Genomic DNA, 21,537 nt, shown 5'->3' with positions numbered 1-21,537 from the left:
GGAAATACCAAAAGAAAGTAAAATATAAACTTCTGGCATATGCGAGTATGATAACTCTAATTACTTATCATTTATTATGATATGATATATCATATATTATGAAATGATTTATCATTTATTATTACATGATATCATTTATTATGATATGAATTATAAATTGTTATACTATGATAAATCATTTATCATGATATTATATATAAATTATTATGATCTGATATATCATTTATTATGATATGATTAATAATTTATAAGTTCTGAATGAACAGGAAGTACAGTGCCAGCGTACGGAGCGTGGAGCAGAGAAGAGAGTACAGTCGAGACTTCGGCGAGTTCTACACCGAGTACAAGAGTTTGTACAAACTACTTAAGCCCACCAACAATAAACTTACTGAACTCAAGTCTCAACTTGACCAGGCAGTGCCTGGCTCTAGTGAATACAAGGTAAACTTTATGTTACTTTAAATCCATCTTAATATTTGTTTTGCTATATAACCATTTATTTAAAATCGTATATATACTTTTCCATATAACTGGTAACCTTATTAAGGCATGGCTTGTATAAGTTAATTGTTTATGGTGATGTGGTTTAAGCATCACCATTATAAATTTATTATCCGTGAATTGTTTTCAAATAGTTTTCTACTTGAAGTGGATGAACCATTATTTATGTATTTTGATTTAAATGCAAGTGCGGACATTTTTATCACCCTTTGCGGAAATTTCTAATACCCTTTGCCCCACAGAAAGTGCGGACGCAGATGGAAGAAGAGTACCGCAAAGTTCCCAACGAGTTCTTCGAGATGCGCGCGCGGTTCCTGGTTCTAGAAGGCATCCTTACTTTCATCAAAGCCAAAGTGTCCGCTTACGACGCCAGCTTCACGAATCCTTCCCACTCTACTGACCATCGTTCGTCCTCCCACTCTACTACTGACCATCGTTCGTCCTCCCACTCTACTGACCATCGTTCGTCCTCCCACTCAGCCGACCATCGCGCCACGTCAGAAAACGTCCATATGGACGACACGCGTCGTCCTTCCCCTCCACAAACTTCCAGCCATGTCGTCTCGAAAAACCGTCCCGTGGAGACCCATGTCAATGGTGTTTGTGGTGTTGACGATGGTGGTGTGGTGGTGAAGAGTGGTGCAGGTGGTGATGAACGACACCAAAGGTATTCTCCTTACGAACAGCGTTCATCATTATCCTCAGCACCATCGTCATTACCAGCATCACGCAACGTTCACCAGCATCGTAGTCAGCATGGTCATGTAGCACCGGCAATGCGGTAGCATATCTCGACAGGCTCTCATCGGAAAGCCTCGTTCTCTATTGACTCTCTATTAAATCTTAATTGAGAGCATCGCCATCTTGCCTTCTTTAGAATACTCTTAAGCTTCTTCTTGTTTGTTTGAGTGATGTCTGCGTTGTTCTTTTTCTTCTCGTCCGTTTGTATACACTGTCGTCTTGAGGCTCGTTTCATTTCAAAAAATTATTTATTTCATCTTGTCACTTGAATAAATTAGTTTAAGATGAACGCGCGTTAACTTCTGCTCTTTTTTTAGCAATGCGAGTTAAGGATTGGACATTTTTTCATGACTCGTGTATGGAAAAGCTTGATTATATGTGTTGAACCTGGTAATTACTTAATATTTTTGTAAGAACAAGATGATGATGCTGCTCAGATCTGCATGAAACATGAAAATAATTACTGAATTAGTTGAGTTAGTTGATAATTGACTGAAGTCTACCAGTGAACTTGTTTGAATCCTGACTGGAAAAAGAATAGGTTTTCAGTCTCGACTCATGTGCACAATAATTAGGGATAATAAAACACAAGCTAAACCGAAAACTGAACCGAGCTAAACATTGACTGTGATCAGAGTGAAGAGAGGCCAACTGATAACCTGTAATCTTCCGTGGCATAATCCTTGGTATTCCTACGTATATTTATATCAGCTCGTGCTGGTGACCTGAACTTAGCTCGCCTCTCTCCTTCTCGGTTGCCATTACCCCAGGCTTGTGATATTTGGTATTTTGTTGCGGATGCAAACAAGATTATTATAGATGCTAAGGAACTACGAGCTCGACCTAAACCAAGAGTGTACGTCCTTCTTAGTCTTGAATTCACAGTAACTTTAGCTACTGCTTCTAACTTTTGCTAATTCATTTGTTTCAGTAGGACTGAAATATGTTAACTTCAGATTGCGGTTACGACGTTTGTATGGCTTCCTTGTTGCGTCACGTTATTGGTGTTCGATTCTGTCTTGAAGAAGGTCGTAAATATTCATTAATGTACGAATGCTTCACTTGTTATACATAAAAGCAACATAACAACAGGAGCCGTAAGATCTGGCAGTCCATGTATTTATTAACTTCAATTTCACAATAACGAGGGTTCCTAAAATCGGTAACGTTATTTTATGTTCACGTCTCACACTCGATATTTCATACCTAATGAACTATTAATTCCAAGCTTGTCACTTGCATTGAAGTACACATGTGCATTTTTGAGGTAAAATTCGTTCAACGTCTCCTGTAAAAACCGTAATATGACCGTTTATGATAGACGTTTTAAAAATTTGAACTGACCATAATATTTTCGCGAAGAATAGAAAGCGTGCAACGTTGGCTCTACAGATAAAGACTGTTGAGGTTGTAATGAAGGTTATATGTTGTATGCCTGTAGTACTTCAATTTTGGGAGAGACCATAAACTATTGTTGCGGTTACAAATTTTTTTTCGCGGTAATCGGCTTGCGTCAATTTACTTTGGCTCAACGTTCGCAGTGATTTTTCAGCTCATTTCTGCTCATTAGGTTAATTTTGGAGCCATAATTGCACCTTATCTTTCTCTACGATGAATACGATAATCTTGGGTGTAATTCTTCAACACTGATAACCTCTTCTTGATTACTAAGAACGATTAATTTAACAAATTAGCTAGACTATCCACTATCTATTCGCCAAAACTGCAAATTACTTAAATTTTCTGCAGTCGTGTCTCAATTTCACAAAACGTTTTGCTCACTCAACATTTACTCTAACCTACATTGCTTCTCTCACTCCCTACTCTTACTATTGTTCTTATGATTATTGGCTAACGTTCATTAAATTGTTCTTGGTTGTTAAGGTTAATTGAATTGTTACGTTAATTGACTCGTGATAATTAAGACAAGAGGCTGATTTATTGTTGACTATAAGTCAACTGTTCGATGCTCAAGTCTGTTCGCATGCTCATGTTCACTGGCGTTACGTTGTTATAGGAATACGTAAAATTTGTAGTATGTTACATTCCTTTAAGAGCTCGCTTGGATCATTATTGTTGTAGGTGTACGTTACTTTTGTGTCTTCACTTCACTTATTAATCGGAAATGAATTCTTTAATGGATAATTTTAAATTATCGTTGCTGATTCCATCCCGTATGTGGAACGGGGTTGCGGTAAAATATACGGCAACTTTCCAACTACGTAATTTGTCGATTTATATTTGTAATATTTCTTTAAACTTCAGTTTGTATGAAATTCAGTGTATTATCTGCATCCTTGAGCTATACATTTCCTGAAAACGAAGGTTTCTTTTTTGCTTACTGATTTTCAAATAACTGAACTTGCGCATTATTTTGAAATTAGTTTGCAAAACGAGTACTATTTTCCAAACTTAACTAGCTTCAATCAAAGTTAAATGTAGCAACATAATTAGCGTTCAATTAAAAATATTGTTTTCTTTTCAACTCTCAACTTGAATTTGTAAGGAAACTATTTTAAGTCATCCAACTTTCCCAAAGTTGGGACAAGTTTTTTGTGATTGCCTCAACTTGCCTAAGTTGCTGCTCGACTCCAGCTCACGTGTCCATTCCCCTGCTCAAACTTAATGAATAATTTTAGGAAGGAAGAATGTAATTGATTGAGTTTCATGTAGCCTAGATCACGAACATTGTTTTGTTATCGTTGCCTCATTTGCTGATTTGGGCCCATACATTCAAAAAAAGTTAAGAGATCGTAAGTTCATCAGCCAATCATAGACGGTCTTTCAAGCAAAATCCACCAATCATAGACAAGAAAATAGAGCGTAAGTACTTACGTTCACTTAGCGAGTTTTGAAAGTATGGTCCCAGAGCAGCAAATTAACTATGCACTCAAAGAAATGAGCGACTCGTTGTCCATATAGCGATGCTTGCTCTTGTGTGGGGCATCCGGACCTAGTTTAGCTCGGCTATTGGACGTATCTGTTCTCTATTCGTGCTCTGGATAAGAAAGTGTTGCTATTGTGATACAAGATCAATTAATTTTCCTGTATGTTTCGTTTGCATCTGCTACTTGATAGTCAATGGCCACGTTACATATTATAATATTTACACATAAAACACATTTTTCCTGTTGTTACATGAGAAATATCTTGATATTCGTTGGGTTTGCAAGCCGGAGTGATGAATAGCTTAAGGATTGTTGGCATTTGGTTACCAAGTAGCCGGTTATCATAGACACTGTTTCATTCGGTAGCTATTTTCTCTCTTTTTGTGTGGAAATCTACGCATACTAAAATACGCATAGACTTTTGTTCGAAAATAGACATTTAATTTGAATTAAGGCCGTAACATAAACATTGTTGAACAGTTGATCGCTGTGCAAGCCTCTTCTTCCATTGCGTTATTCGTTTAGGACAATTTTCCGCTGTTTCGGCCCATACCGGAACGCAGTATTAGGGAAATCCGATAAACGCATCCGGAGGCGCCACAATTTTATCAAATTCATTCATCAATAAGTCATTCATCATAGCCACCAGTTATAGTATTGGACTTGGTGGACAATTAAACATCAGTATTCGAGTATTATTGCACTGTAATGTACCATGATTTTTATTCGACCCGCTACACGTTTTTCGTTCTTTTTGCTGGTTCTTCTGAAAAACGCGATTTATGAAACACATTTCGAGTGCAGTTGGTGCTAACGATCATTCCACTTGTTCATCACAGTCTTACAAAAAATTTTGAACATTAAGTCATTATAGTTTTTAATTATCATCTACTTTAAAGATAATAGATGATAATGTTACTACGTAGATTTCAAATTAATGTTTCATGCTCGTAACAGACTAGTTGGAAGTATTACAATCGTGTGACTGGTAAGGTTACGAATCCAAGTCAAAGTTGGATACGTTTTTTGTCCATGACAACTAAAGTCCGTCGAATATTTCCAGTTCCGCAACTCCAAGTTCCGTCGAGTACTTCGAATAGGGTTACTTATTGCTTTGTGACGCTAGCGCAGAAATCACTTTTTACTGACATTTATTTTTATTTATTACCGCATTACTCAAGCGCACGCCACTGGAATTTTTTTGACTTTTTGCATGCCGTGATTTACGCGCGCAGGTCTCTATGGTTGCAGTAAAATTTAATAAATGTGAAAATTCCACAAAGGTAGTCCTTAGAATTAAAAAAGTTATTTGTCATTGAATTTTCAAGGATATTTTTTAGCTATGATCCTCGTCATGAATCATTCAGCAAATCAAGAAATATAACCATTACTTTGATTGCTTGGATGATAATTTCGATACTTTCAGCTGTTTGCCGTGATTATTTTCATTATTATTTTAAACAGTCTGCTGCAAACTCGTTAGTAATTTACATTCTCTTCTCCCACAACTCCTATCTGTTATCAATTTTGATATTTCTCTATTGTCTGTGTACAATCTTCTGATGATTTCACGTTGCAAGGCTCACTGCATTTCGAGTGACAAGATTGTTCATCGTTCCAATCTTTCATCAATAAATATGACGATAATAATTTATTTAAAGTATCTAATTCCATCATTCGTAGTAGTAATAGCAGTACATTTATAAGCGGAAACTTACTTATTTGATGAAAGCGTTTGAGGAACTTGCAGCGAATTGTCAAATACTTTTTTTGTCAATAATTTTCGTTGTTGCAGGCAACACACAGCAAGTAAAGTTAGAGAATGTTAATGTATGCAGGAATATATACATTCAATGTCCATTTCACGGCGGACATGTTGAAGATACATGAAAAAACACACTCTGTATTAAATTCTGCGTCCAAATGAGCTAATGCCTTTTCTCTATGAGAAAAGTTTGAAGGGTTTTGATGGAAAAAAAGTAGTTGTGTGTCATTTTTCTATTCTATGTCTAGTTTGCTTGTATTACTATTTTTGTTCTATCGTTATTTCTGCTATGCTCCTACTACTACTTCTTTATATTAATGTGTTTGTACGTACGTGTTTTTTCCTGCAAGTCTCTTAAGAAAATCACAAAAAGTTAAGCAAGTGTGTCCAAAAACGCACTAAAAACCTCAATAAAAATGATAATATTTAATGATGTGAGAAAAAATGAATTTTAGCTTGTAAGTTTAGTTGCCAAAAAATAGAAAAAAATGTTTTCCAATGGTTGGTAAGAGAGGAACGATATTGTACTTAATCTTAAGGAACTTTTTTACAATCGACCTAACGATTAGTGAGGTTTGTTGGTGATGTCACCATATGCTTGTTCAGTATGCGAATTTTTTTGTATTTTCACGACGTGCAACCCCCATCACAGTTGCGTTATGGCGATGAGTGATGGTGCAACGTTGCAGTTGTTATCCAATTACAGTGTTGCATGTACTGCTTCATGAGCAGTACTACGTCTGTACACTGTTAGAAAAATCACCGTTAACGGTATTACCGGCGTTTCAGTGGCCGGTCATCACGTGAAAAGAAACACCTTTTCGCCGTTTTCATTCTAATTTAACACTAGAAATCCGTAAAACGTCTGATAAAAACGGAGAAACAGTTTATTTTCACGGGGCGACCGGCCACTAGAACGCCAGTGGGACCGTTTTTTCACCGTTTTTTCTAGCAGTGTACATGTGCACTATACTGCTATACGTTAACTGTGACAACAGCTGCTACTGCACCACACGTTGTGAAACATTTATGTAACTGCGCCGTTTCAATACAGCGTTTCTAGCACCATGCCCATGTTCATATGTATAAACTTGTACATAAAATCTACGGAGCGAACTTCTCGCACTCTTAACAGCTTTCCATATTGTCTTCTCGAGGCATTGCCTATTGCACATTTATTGTCATTCTAAGTTCTTAATTATTTTATCTTCATTAATATTATTATTTTCCCGTTATTATTTATAATAATGGCAAATGAATATTATAGGCTTAGCTGTCATCAAGATTCGGTACTTGGTTTAGATCTTCATTACGTGGGTTTCTCTAATTTGCAAGTTGACCTCGCGCACGAGCGAGTTTGAGAATGCATTCCTATCCGGGAAAATTCCTATTCCTATAAAGGATTATTGGAAGGAATCGCTGAGATTCCTAGCGTGTTCCATGATACCATCTCATTACTACCATAGACGATGTGTGTGTGTGGTTCCTGACTATCCAGTTGTGGTTGTGGTGGTTAACTACCAGCCGGGATAATTGTAAATTTTTTTCTATTTATATTCAAGATAGTTTCATCTTGATAAACCGGTATACAATACAATATAGTGGTATATCCTGTCTCATTATGCCGGTACATGATGAAATTCTTCACTATTTACATAGGAATTAACGCTCTCTTGCTGCGGGCTCTGATTTTTACCGTATTGTCTATAATTGCTATCCTCCTATTATTTCATCAATGCCCATGGTTTTCATACCATGGAATTTTCATTTCTTTTTTCCGCAGTGAAATTGACAATATTAATTTACTTTTGTTTCATTTATCGTGTTTTCTACTGCTCATTTTTCCTAAGCTTTTTTACCCCAAACGTACACTTCACATTAACAGTTGAAGAACTTTTCCTCTGTTTATATATTTTGACACATTTAGCCAATTTTGGATTTAATCTCTTTCCAATGAAGCATATAAATATTTTCCGGATAGCCCGTTCTGTGGATGTCAATCCAATTCTCCAGGTTCGGTTTTCTATGATGGCTGAATTGTCTTGAGTCATAACATTATGATGAGTCATAAATACGTTACTGAATTCTTTAGTGCATGAATTTTTTGCCTGAAAGCAAGTGTCATGAATTGATTATGTACGGTTACGTAGCATTATTATTATTTGACTTGTACGTGTCACCTGCACGAGATGAAACTGATCCTAAATGGTTTCGATACCATGTCTAAATGACGAGTTTTTTTTTCAGAGTTGATTTGGTGTGCGTTGAATTTTGTAAGTTAGAACTCATTTTTGTGCTTTACTTGATTCCACGTGACATTCTGGTTACAAGGAGCTGTTTTTTTCTCCGTGTATAGCGTGCATAATGGCCGGGACTGAATATACAAGATCTGCGGCATGATGATGATGATCTGGATATTGAACATGGAACATTAAGTTCTTGAATGGTAGTAATGATGTTGGTTAAACTAATTAAGTAATGTTAATGATATGGAAGCGTCTATGGCGCAATAGCTGGTCATAAATATGGAGCATCGCTCAAATATTGTTGGGAATGTTTAAGTGAGCCTTCATGGCTGCCTGTGTGTATATACGGGGCTTTATTGACCTATACCTCAAGGTTATATTTTAATAATAAATCTACTTAAGTTCTTGCAACAAATCTTAGTACGAGTATGTATGCGGCCACGGTTCTGAGTCATGCGTGTCTCACTCCAGTCAGTCTCTAGTTGTCAGGACTGTCAGTCTGGGCTGTCCGTTGTCAGGACTGTTACTCCAGTCAGTCTCTAGTTGTCAGGACTGTCAGTTGTCAGGACTGTCACTCCAGTCAGTCTCTAGTTGTCAGGACTGTCAGTTGTCAGGACTGTCACTCCAGTCAGTCTCTAGTTGTCAGGACTGTTAGTCTGGACTGTCAGTTGTCAGGACTGTTACTTCAGTCAGTCTCTAGTTGTCAGGACTGTCAGTCTGGACTGTCAGTTGTCAGGACTGTCACTCCAGTCAGTCTCTAGTTGTCTGGACTGTCAGTCTGGACTGTCCGTTGTCAGGACTGTCACTCCAGTCAGTCTGTAGTTGTCAGGACTGTCAGTCTGGACTGTCAGTTGTCAGGACTGTAACTCCAGTCAGTCTCTAGTTGTCAGGACTGTAACTCCAGTCAGTCTGTAGTTGTCAGGACTGTCAGTCTGGACTGTCAGTTGTCAGGACTGTAACTCCAGTCAGTCTCTAGTTGTCAGGACTGTTAGTCTGGACTGCCAGTTGTCAGGACTGTTACTTCAGTCAGTCTCTAGTTGTCAGGACGCTTGCCGTGCCAAGTGGGCTTCTATATTGATCATTTTCGACAAGCACGCTGTCATGCTCGACAAACATACATTCATGCCCGAAAAACACGCACTCGTACTCTAAAAACATACACTAACTCTCGAAAAACGCGCACTAATGCTTGACCAACACGTATTCATGTTCGATAAACACGCACTCATGCTCGACAAACACGCATTCATGCTCGACAATCACGCACTCATGCTCGACAAACACACATTCATGCTCGACAATCACGCACTCATGCTCGACAATCACGCACTCATGCTCGACAATCACGCATTCATGCTCGACAAACACACTCATGCTCGACAAACAAGCATTCAAGCTCGACAATCACGCACTCATTCTCGACAATCGCGCACTCATTCTCGACAAACACTCATTAATGCTCGACAAACATGCACTCATGCTCGATAATCACTCATTCCTGCTCGACAAACAAACGCTCATGCTCGACAAACAAGCATTCATGCTCGACAAACACGCGTTCCTGCCGAACAAAGTTTTTTCTCAGCAGGCATATATATGCCCCACACATTCACAAACAAGCTCTATAAGAATGTTAGATCGAACGTTTATCTCAAGGTGCAGAGTCTCATACGTTACAGATATTTGATATGTTGCGACCAAGAAAATATAAAAAATATCCGTAATTTCCAATGTTCATATCGCATAACATAATAACGCTAGGAAGGAAGCCGCTCTCTATCGCGTTAACCTTTGCTTCAATTTTTATTGCCCGCAAAAATTTCATTTTTTAGTTCTTCAGTTGAATTTATATTGCGGCCGCTGGTCCTCTTCGTTGTTTGACCATTTCTTTAAAGTAAATATTATAATAAATTAATAATGAATGCTTCATTAATTTGAACCTTTAACGAGCAAAGTTCTCGAAGACATTTTACCAAATTAAAGAAGGGTCATATTCTATTTTTTTTAATAAATCTAATCTTTAATAAGTTTGTTCCATAGGTTCCTTAAGATTGATGGAAAGCGGGTTAGGTTAGCTATGTCCGAAGACCAGGAGTCAAAATAATGAAGTTCTCTCTAGAGGGTTAGAGCCCTTTTGAATAATAACAGTTTTCAATCGTCGCATTATTATAATGGTATTATTGACATTAATTAATAAATTATTTTTCATTCCTTCTTCTTTACTTTGTACGCCGTTGTGGGATGACATAAGCACGACGTTGCATTTTGGCACTCGCTCTCAGTAGCGCATATATACGCTGCTTTCTCGCCACGCATACGGTGACAACTTTGAGTCTTTCGCTAATTCCTCGTGGAAGTTTTTCAGGTCTGCTACAGACTTAGTGGCCTGCTACAGACTTTGTGTCAGGTCTGCTACAGACTTAGTGGCCTGCTACAGACTTTGTGTCTGGTCTGCTACAGACTTTGTGTCAGGTCTGCTGCAGACTTTGTGTCAGGTCTTCTGCAGACATTGCGTCAGGTCTGCTACAGACTTTGTGTCAGGTCTTCTGCAGACTTTGCGTCAGGTCTGCTACAGACTTTGTGTCAGGTCTTCTGCAGACGTTGTGAAAGGCATTCTCTACAGCGTTCGAGCTTTGCTGTGTGGTATAAGGTCATGATGCATGTCTCTTTCGTTTACAATTATGTAAAAACCAATTCCATTTGTATTCAGAGTGTTCATATGTGATCATATTATTTCTCCCAAAGTATTTATGCTTTTCGTTTAGAAAATGTGTCCAATAATAAATGGTTGTGAAACGCTGTAGTTTTCAACTACGGCTGTAAAACTTTCAACATTGTCCGGTTTTGTAAATAATATTCAAATACTAGAAAAAATACAAATTTAAACTTTACTCATGAGCGCTTATCACTATGCAGGAAACTGTAGCAGACCTAACACAGTCTGTAGCAAACCTAACACAAAGTCTGCATTAGACCTAACACAAAGTCTGCAGCAGACCTAACACAAAGTCTGTAGCAGACCTGACACAAAGTCTGCAGCAGACCTGACACAAAGTCTGCAACAGACCTGACACAAAGTCTGCAGCAGACCTGACACAAAGTCTGCATCAGACCTAACACAAAGTTTGCAGAAGACCTAAGAAAAAGACTGCAGAAGATCTAACACAAAGTCTGTAAAAGACCTAACACATCTCCACGCTATCTCGCTACCGTTCTATGAATCGAAGTCCTTCCCATTTACGTCCTCCCAGTATATTAGATACGTGCCAACTTTTGTATGGACATTAATACGAACCCTCCACTATACGACGGTATGTGTAACACTGTAATTTTTCTCAGTCGTACGTACTTCTCTGCTGTGTAGTCGAGTGCTGCGATACTTCAAGTCGCTCGGTCCTTCGCAATGTTCTTCGGTAAACTCGACTGGAAAACAATCGTTTTCACGCCAACTGTTGACCAGATCGCCACAAGTTCCTTTCGTGGCTGATCCTTGCTAATTATTAGTGGAATTCTTGCGTATGTTTTAGTTGTGATTGCGGGTGTGCACTTTAGGACGAAGTCTTTGTACTGAAGGAGAGCCGCTTGGAGCATCCGATGTTCGTAGGATTCCATTGTAAGCAATGCCAACGAGAGACATAGAAATATATATAACCGTTATTATCAATATATATGTGCAGATGAATCTTTGTTTTATTGAATCCTCGACTCCTTTGGTCTAGATTCTGGATGCGAGTAATTATATTTGCGAAAGAAATTCAGGTTTTCAAAAAATAATTTGTCAATATATCCGTGTCCCGTATTGAACTTAGATTTATGTTCAGTTATATAATTGAGATGGCTTCACAGTTAGTGATTAAAAGTGGTTCAAAAGCTTTAAAAGTTTTAAGCCATCAGAAAATACTGCCTCTTGTGATGAATTTTTAATTTAATTTGCTTTTGCTTCATTCTGTTATATCATGCGTATTAATTTCTATTCATTGTTCCTATAATCTCAATTATTTTTCCATATTTATTTGCCTTCAGAGTTCAGATCTTATTAATAAAATTTTCGCATTCTGATCTATTCCTATTATCGAGTCCACACGCACGCTCAGCAACAAGAAATGTTGGCTTTATTAGTCTCTTTTTCAGGTTATAGCTTCTAGACTTACCTATCCAATCATAGTGTTCTTATAAACTTTTTTTGCTGCGCTTGTATCTTATTTTTTGCGGCCTCGCTTTTCCTTCGCTTGAATTTGTCGATTCAGCATCTTAGTAACTCGGTCTTTCATCAACGATTGCCAACATCTGGCAAAAATATTTATGCCTAATTGTGCTGGTAATTTCTATCTTGTTTAAAAATTTGCAGAGAAATAACTTTGTGAAGAATGGAAGAGTGTAGAGTTACTGTGACTTTTGTTGATTGTTCTTTAATTAATTTAGTAATAGTTTGTCAAGTTATGGCTTGTGTTCAACTTTTCTTTTCGATTCAAATTTAACAAATTCTTTTTTGAATCATTGTTACAAAACACAATTAACGAACACATCTTGTGCCACGGCAGCAAACAAAATGTTATTATTTTTCGTAATGCACGTTTTATTTATTACGCGAAAGTCAGAACCTGCAAGCGTTCTTTAAAATTATCATGCGATTTACAAATTAAGTTGTTTGTAAATCGCAACTAACGATTGTTTTTAGAATAAATATTATATCATCTAAATCGATAATCCGTGAATACGATGATCGCACCGTTTTTTAATTCTACAAGAAATTTAAATTAGGATGAAATGCCAAAATATTTTCAAGATCTCGATTTTCTCCATGCGCCCCTGCAGAATTTTAACCCATGCAGGGTTGTGCCACAAAGTTGAGTATGTGTTGAACATTCTGAGATGCAATGTGACTATATTGTGATTGGGATAGTGATAGATAATCCATAGCTCTTGCAGACCTCAGTGCTCATAGAGTGCCCATACACTTGAGGGTTTCGGTGCCCTCAAGAGTGCCATACCCTTGATGTACTCTGTGTCCTCAAGAGTGCCATACCCTTAATGTACTCTGTTCCCTCAAGAGTGTCATACCCTTAATGGTCTCAGTGCCCTCAAGAGTGCCACTCTTAATGGTCTCAGTGCCCTCAAGAGTGCCACTCTTAATGGTCTCAGTGTCCTCAAGTGTGCCACTACCTTTAATGTTCTCAGTGCCCTCAAGAGTGCCACTCTTAATGGTCTCAGTGTCCTCAAGTGTGCCACTATCTTTAATGTTCTCAGTGCCCTCAAGAGTCCCATGCCCTTAATGTTCTCAGTTCCCTCAAGAGTGCCATACCCTTAATGTTCTCAGTGCCCTCAAGAGTGCCATACCCCTAATGGTTTCAGTGCCCTCAAGAGTGCCATATCCTTAATGATCTCAGTGCCCTCGAGAGTGCCATACCCTCAAGGACCTGAGTGCAATATAATCCCTGGTTGCTACAGGCACAGCATGGGCTCAGTTGCTCTTGGGCTGTGGGAGGGTAAGTTGCACATCGCGCCTTCGTTGTGGCATGCGGTTGAGCCATTTTTTTCCATTCTGAATCGATTCATTATTCGAGTATTTAAAAATATTGAACTAGTAACATTACTTTGATGATATCAAGACCACAATCTTTACGGTGCTTCAATTTCATGTCCTATTATTCTTTTATTGAGTGTAGACGTGAGGCTCTTCTGAATGTTGCACGTCGCTGACATGAACGCATGTCACGTGACGCTGTCGTGCACAAATGTTAACTAGACGCATTCATGTGAATTTAACTTCTTATCGAGTTATGTAAAAAAACGTTAGTGTGTAAACTTATTGAAATATTTAGCGAATATTAGAGATAATAATAAATGAACACAATGAAACTAAAATATTTACCTGACATGTGACTATTTGTAGAAGCTAAATGAAATTCAATCATTTTTCAGTAGTGATTTCTCTAAATTAATGCATTTTAGTAAATATTTACAGTGGAATCGGAACCGAATTATATTTACAATTTAAATTTTGAGCCGTATTGAGGTTGGCCAATTAAAGTGTGGCCAATATCCTTGTTTCACATTTGGAATGTGTGAGCGTCACTTCGTGTACTACTGATTTTCATACGCGATTGAAATCACTAGAGAAATGCTCATGTAAAATATAATTGAATATTGCAAAATTGTACGATATGTCGCTCTTAAATTCTTCGACAAAAATATTTTAATTTCATTTTATCGATTGTTTCTGGGACTTATTTCCCAGTCACTGTGGTCCGAAAAAACTGTGAATCGGCGCTCAATGATATTTGTTCAAGAAGATGTCACAGTTGCAACATTGCTGCTTGTTGCTGCTGCTAGTTTGCGGTGAGTAAAGTTTATGTTATAAACATATGAAGTATTTATACGCTTTTCTAAATGTGTAATTTTGTATCTAAATTTCATTAGAATTAAATATTTCTATCAAATTTTCTAATAATCATGTTAGATTCTTTTTGTTGTGAAAGATGATTTATGCTGCAAATGACGAAATCATATTTAAGTACAATGCTGATTTCTTACGTAATGATCTCACAAGTTGGTTAACCGAAAGATATTTGTACAAGATTACACTCATAAAAATAAATAACTATACTATACTACCACCGAAAAATAATTGGTAATAAAATTATTAGACTATCTAAAATAAAAATGGAAGCCACTCCAGTCAAATGACGTTGAAACTAAGTTAATTACATCGAAATCACATTCAATCACCGTATTTCCGCGTCAATATCCTGCATGGTGAGTTTAACAATACCATTTTTTTAATTAGACTATATAAATTAAAAATAAAGGTAACCTTTGAAGTACTTTATCCTTTCATTTTCGTACCTTCAGGCCCCACCTCCGGCAGCTCCCCTACGCCCCCGCCGTGCTACTGCAGCACGGCAGAGAAGCTCTGGGTGGAGGTCGAGGCTCCGGTCACTGGATGGTTCAGTAGACGAAGTTGTGTCTTATTCAGGCGATACTTCAATGAGAACACTTACTTCGACTTAACTGTGGTTGGTATTAATTAAAACTATTCACTGGATGGTTCAGTAGACAAAGTTGTGTCTTATTCAGGCGATACTTCAATGAAAACACTTACTTCGACTTAACTGTGGTTAGTATTAATTAAAACTATGGGTTGGCTATGTACTATTGACATAACTCGTCACTTTAACTTCCTAGATCGTTAATTAAAACTTCAGGCGATACTTCAATGAGAACACTTACTTCGACTTAACTGTGGTTGGTATTAATTAAAACTATGGGTCAGCTATGTACTATTTACATAACATAACTCATCACTTTAATTACCTAGACCGTTAATTATAACTTTAGGCTGCACTTTGATGGTATTAATTAAAACCATGGGTTGGCTATGTACTATTAACATAACTCGTCGCTTTAACTACCTAGATCGCTGATTAAAACTTCATGCGATACTTCGATGAGAACACTTACTTCGACTTAACTGTGGTTGGTATTAATTAAAACTATGGGTCAACAATGTACTATTAACATAACTGGTCACTTTAACTTCTTTTCTTGGATCGCTAATTAAAACTTAGGCGATACTTCGATGAGAACATTTACTTCGATCTAACTGTGGTCGGGTTTAGTTTTGTTATAATTAATTGTTATTTTCAGAGTGTTCTCGTGGGGGGAGAGTATTCGACTTTGCGTTTGTAGTCGATCACTTGACATGCTTTTTCATTTTTATGCTCTTCTTTTTTTTCGAAATGATAACGCAGTCTCAACTCTTACGGTACAGCCCGACGCAAAAGGTTAGCCCCACCCCTTTAAAACATCATAACACATCGAGTTTTGCCAGTTTTAACGTGCAAATGGTGGCAAACGATTTGTCTTGCGCTCTGCAATCTATAGCAGGTAAAATTTGGTGAAGAAGTTAATTACTGGTGGAAAAATCAAGCGGTTCGTGTTTTTGCACCGACGCAAAAGGTTAGCCCCACTTTGCAAGTTTGGCTTTGGCGCTCTTTCGGACAGGACGCAGCGTAGACTCGCTGCAAAGGGTGCGTTCATAGCGCAGTAGTTGTGCACGGATCTTATGCTCACCTAGGCAAGAAATGGGCGCGGGAAAGCTTCTAACTGAGTTTCAGAAAGATGCCATTCAAGCCCTGATGGCGCTACCTGAGGGCGAGGACCCTAGCCTGCGTCAAATGGAGGCACAAGTGGGGTGTAGCCGCAAAGCCATCTCCAACTATCTCAAGGACCCCGTGAACTACGGAAAGCGGCACTCCAAAGGCCGCCCCAAGAAGATGTCGGCCCGTGACACGCGTCGCCTCTTCCGAGTTGAGGTGCCGGCGACTTGAGCGCGCCCAAACAAGTCCAAAAGTTGAAGCTCAATGTCTCCAAGTCCACCGTCTCTCGCACCCTCTCGTCCTCCGGCATCTTCCAATACGTGAAGATGAACAAGGCCCCCCCAAATTGACCGAGGTTCACAAGCATGCCAGGGTCGCCTGGGGCACTAATAAAGTATCATTCTTCTCTAAGTATGAAGTATCATAAAGTATCATTCTTCTCTAAGTAAGTCAAAAGCAACGATGAAAATGACACTAATGCTGAAGAATTACAAAACTTATAGTTAATATGAATAATATCAAGAATGGACATATTATTATCGGAAAAATCACAATTATCTCAACAATAAAGATTATTTCTATTACAGAAAATGGAGGGAACAGTCACGGATTTAACACTGCACAGGGAACACCTCGAAGATGAACATCTGAACTACACCCATGAGGAGATAACTGTTTTGTGTCCTGGTAATTTCAACTTAAATTTAATAAAATATGTTACCAATTACATGTTATTTGTTATTTATTTGAAATGTGTTTTCATTTGTGTAGCATTCGCCACATTCCATAAATCCATTATATGCAGTGCACATGTGAATAAATTGATTTCAATTTGTTTGACTTACAGCGCTCTAAATACTCTAAAATGCATTATTTAAAAATTAATCTGCATTATTAATTATCTCTAATTATTAAATTATCTAAGAGCGATCCTTACATTTCCCGGCTCATTGTCTGCAAATTTTGTCTTCACAACTGCAAATTTTGTCTTATTAAATTCGACGTGCTGTATTTTTCTTTCAAATTTTTTGTACTTCGTAGAATCATTTTTCATTTTCGCGATGCACAGTATCTGAATCAAATTCGTATCATTGAATATGTCAATAATTCATAAATGAATATAGATGATGGATAACTTTGTTTGGAATTTCGTTTATAGACAACTTAGATGTTTCTTTGTTTTTACTGTTTTGAATGGTTTAACCTCTATAGAAACTTGAACTCAATGGTTTACGCTTCCTATGTTCAGTTACCCTAAATCCTATCTTCAGTTACCCTAAATTTTCTTAGAGATGAAGTGACGGCTAGTGCTTAGTGATTCTATCGTTCAAATCGTTAAGCCTTAGAAGGAATTAATCTCAATATTAATTAATCTGAATATTAATTATTCTAAAAAATGAATCAAAAAATTTAAAAGCAAATGAAATTTCACAAAAATTCATCACATCTTTGTAGAAAAAATTTAAAAGATAAATAAAAGATAAAAAGATAAAAGTTTAAAAGATAAGATGAATTATTGTGGAATTTCGTTTGGTTTCAAATTTCTAGTGAATTTTCGATTCAAGCAAATGAGTAAGACATCCTTAGAACTGTCTCCATAGGTAAAAACCTTCTTGCAAAATCAATTCTTCAAATAATTCATTTAAGGCTGAAATAAATTTCTTTTAAGTTTTGTTAAATAAATTATTTAATTTTTCAGAAGACGTTCAGGAGTGTAAGTGCAAGAAATTGATTATCTCTGGACTGTCTGAATACAACGGAAAATACGTCATGAACGACCAGAGCGAAGGCTTCGATTCCGACGTAAGACCGACGTCGCGTACATACAACGACGATCAAAACAACGTTGATTACGTCCAACCACATCGAAATATTCAAGACCAATTAGCTCCCGTTTATCGTGGGTGGAATAATCTGGAGGCTACGACACAAACTCGTCGAGATGACAAGTCATATGGTCGAGACAGCGAGTCACATGGTCGAGATAACGAGTCACATGGTCGAGATAACGCGTCACATGGTCGAGACAACGAGTCACATGGTCGAGATAACGCGTCACATGGTCGAGATAACGAGTCACATGGTCGAGACAACGAGTCACATGGTCGAGATAACGAGTCACATGGTCGAGATAACGAGTCACATGGTCGAGATAACGAGTCACATGAAGATGCCATCCACGACATACTTGGGGCGGGCCAGCTGGAGCCAACACACGACATGTGCGTCAAAGCAAAAGAATACGTCCTCAAGCACCGCGCTCACATATGGTGGTTCAGGTAAACTACATTATTCAACTGATAACATGTGGGTACAAAAAGTATAAATTGCACTTCAATCTTTATTTCGAGATTATAATAACAATAGTTACACTGACCACTAATCCATGCTCGTCCTATTAATCGATCCCATTTCATCTTCCAGACCAGGTATGAACAACGAAGAATCCCGTCGAGAAAAAAATGAACATGTGTCCCAGTCACTGATGGAGCCTGAAATGAAACTTTTTGCAGGGGAATGGCAGGGCAACTTTCCAATATTAATGAAATCGTTACCTGAGAAACCTTTGAAAAGTTACAAACAAAAGCGATGGGCCGTCGCGGAACCGAAGGATTACTTTTCCTCGTTGCATGAGGAAGCCTTGCTGAAGGAACGTCCGTCAAATTCGTTCTACCGGAAAAGAAATGTCAACAAAATTGTTACTGGAAATACATTACATCAAGAATTACAACAGGAAAATGGGCTGCAAAATTTCATGGGAAAGAAGTGGAAGCAAGGTAAATTGGAAGCAAAAAGGGAGGAAAATAGATTCAGTCCTCCAGTTCTCGCGACAGTCCAGGATTCAGGACATGAAAGCAGCTGCAAGTTTTATCATGAGCTGCTATACGACGTGAGGCTACAGTGGAGTATTGAGACAGAGAGCTGGATAATCGGTAAGTTATAAGTTGCATAAACGAGTTGAACAAAGGATTTCATTAAGCGGTACAGTTGAAAAAGACAATGTATAGACAGTAGTCATTCTCTTACGACTTGATCTTTAAAGTAGCGAGCCTTTAACTAATGCTAACTAATTTTTCTGCCAAATCTCGAAATAATTTCGTATAATAAAATAATTACCAATGTAGAGACCAGGCACTTTAACCGACTGCACGGCTAGTAAAGCCAGCACTGACAGCCATTAACCCTCTACCGCCTTAGGGTACGCACACAGTGGAAGCAGGTTTGCCTGCGCGGGCAACCTGCTCCAACCTGCCACAAGAATGAACATAGGATAATAATGTAAGTGTTCACAGTGAAAACCTGTACGAATAGGCTTCTGTATGCTATGGTTTCAACCTGCCACAAGAATGAACATAGGATAATAATGTAAGTGTTCACAGTGAAAACCTGTACGAATAGGCTTCTGTATTCTATGGTTTCAGGCGCCAGCCTGAGCAGGTAACCAGCACGCTGGCAACCTGCTTTCACTGTGTGCGTACCCTATCACGTGTAACCGGAGCAATGTTGTCACGCGCCTACTTCCCAAAAAGGTACGTTCTAGTGAGCGCAAAATGACTTGCACTGATGGTTGCCGCCACGTACAACTTTGAAATGTTCTCTGTTGCGTAGAAACGTCCTCATGTTGCTACACTCAATAGTTTACGTATAATTAAAGTCGAAAGTTATGTTCCCGGAGAGTGACATATGGCGGTAGAGGGTTAAAGACCTACACAAAGTAAATACCATCAAAATGTTCTAATTTATTTCGTTGCTCTTATTATATGCCAATGGATCTGCTATTTCAATTAATAATAAACAAAAAAATACAGAATAATCTTAACTCTTGGAATAATAAAAATTGTTGTTTGATTCTTCTCCCAATTTTATTGATATCTAAGATAAAATGCACCAGAGTAATGATCAATTGTTTCACATCATTTCCAGGCAAAGGGGCTGAAACCCTAGCGGTAAGCTACTCCACATCACGATGCCCCGACTCCGCTTCCGGCGACTGGTGGTGGGTAACGAACCAACAGCAGGGAAATGTGGACAACAACCAGAACTTGAATAACTATAACGGCAATAACCTGAACTCGGAAGCTAGTGTGAATCGAGGATTAATATTGAACTCGCTAGATGAATATCAATCAAACCCACAGACGGAGGATGCCCATGTACGCGCCAGAGAAAACGACACTCAAAACAAAAACCTGGAACGGGAACAGCAGAAACCTGAAGATATTGCCTTGAGTGAATACGAAGAAAATTTGTATGACTTCTCTGTCAAAGAGACGGAAGAAAGAGGTGTTGATGACAGAAATGAAATTCAGGATCAATTTTTGGACATAACTGTAAACATTACTTGTGGGGAATGATTTTTTGTGATCTTTCTGTAAGCGAAGAAGAGGCATTTAATTATGATAACCAGTGGTAATGAGGTATATTTCTGAAACCATTCATTTAGCATATTAATACTTGGAATAAAATCCACAAGTATAATTACTTATGCCAATCTTTCAAATCATATCATTTGATACGACTTGCATGCGTACTTTGCGAGAAACGTGATATCGTAAATATAAAATTTCTTTCAGCTTGCTAAGATATTTTGTATAATCATGCATATCATTGCTCGATTATGGTGTCCGATCCAAGATTGCCACTTTGTATTCAATCAAAATTAACATTTTTTATAATAGTTTTACAATGCTAGTGCATCATATAACTTGCGTTCTTACATATTACATAGGGATATACGCATCAGATTTACTTTCTATGTGTATTTATACCAATAAAGAGAATACAAGATCGTGCGAAAAACCATTGCTCATGTGAACGCGTCCGACACGACATACAAATGTTATCTGGATGAAAAGTTACTTATTTAATGCACATGAATTTCTGTCCATCACGCAAAAATGACACCAAGTAACACGCCGTCCGCAACAAGTTTCCGCAATCTTACACTGACGGCTGTAATTCTATGATGACATTATGAGTGTGTAGTGACCATAATACATCTATCTGGTACAACGATCAATTCGTATCATTCGATCAGGTAACGATATTCGAATGATTTGATCAATTCTGAAGATACGATCAATCCGTATCATTCGACTCGCCAGTATCATAAGTAACGTCGAGGTATGCGTTAGCTGGAGCCTGTATCATAAGTAACATCGAGGTATGCGTTAGCTGGAGCCTGTATCATAAGTAACATCGAGGTATGCGTTAGCTGGAGCCCTGTCTCTTATACACATCTAGATGTGTATAAGAGACAGGTCTGGGATTCTGGGGTTGTTATTGTAGATACAATG

The 21,537-nt window shown here is 38.0% G+C and overlaps 3 protein-coding genes across 5 annotated transcripts in view; 2 read left to right on the top strand and 1 right to left on the bottom strand.

Annotated features, from left to right (window-relative positions):
- Nucleotides 1-4,011, top strand: part of LOC108679373 (probable cyclin-dependent serine/threonine-protein kinase DDB_G0292550) — a 54,858-nt gene extending 50,847 nt beyond the window's left edge. Inside the window, exons 7-8 of the mRNA XM_047881551.1 lie at nt 267-441; nt 744-4,011. Coding sequence (XP_047737507.1) covers nt 267-441; nt 744-1,286 — 718 coding nt within the window. The 3' untranslated portion in view covers nt 1,287-4,011. The remainder of the gene's footprint in view (nt 1-266; nt 442-743) is intronic.
- A 10,087-nt stretch (nt 4,012-14,098) lies between these two features.
- Nucleotides 14,099-21,029, top strand: LOC108679371. Of its 3 annotated transcripts, none has more exons than XM_018167989.1 (7): nt 14,099-14,480; nt 14,994-15,087; nt 15,189-15,258; nt 16,828-16,927; nt 17,940-18,519; nt 18,665-19,173; nt 20,165-21,029. In XM_018167989.1, exons 1-7 carry the CDS (start codon nt 14,435-14,437, stop codon nt 20,593-20,595), a joined length of 1,830 nt encoding a protein of 609 aa, XP_018023478.1. In that variant the 5' UTR covers nt 14,099-14,434; the 3' UTR covers nt 20,596-21,029. The 3 variants fall into 3 exon arrangements, with proteins under 3 accessions (XP_018023478.1, XP_047737508.1, XP_018023477.1); XM_047881552.1 differs by having other exon boundaries at nt 14,994-15,102; nt 15,204-15,258; XM_018167988.1 differs by lacking the exon at nt 15,189-15,258 and having other exon boundaries at nt 14,994-15,157.
- The window catches only part of LOC108679365 (sphingosine-1-phosphate lyase), a gene marked incomplete in the record, with an annotated part of 14,756 nt that continues 13,131 nt past the window's right edge, over nt 19,913-21,537 (bottom strand). Inside the window, 1 exon segment of the mRNA XM_047881550.1 lies at nt 19,913-21,455. Within this exon segment, the coding sequence (XP_047737506.1) occupies nt 21,412-21,455 (44 nt within the window).

Source organism: Hyalella azteca, unplaced genomic scaffold (assembly GCF_000764305.2).
Source record: "Hyalella azteca isolate HAZT.00-mixed unplaced genomic scaffold, Hazt_2.0.2 contig8310, whole genome shotgun sequence".
NCBI lineage: Eukaryota > Metazoa > Arthropoda > Malacostraca > Amphipoda > Hyalellidae > Hyalella > Hyalella azteca.
The sequence above is the reverse complement of the archived record's forward strand: the minus strand, read 5'-3'. Positions and strand labels throughout refer to the sequence as shown.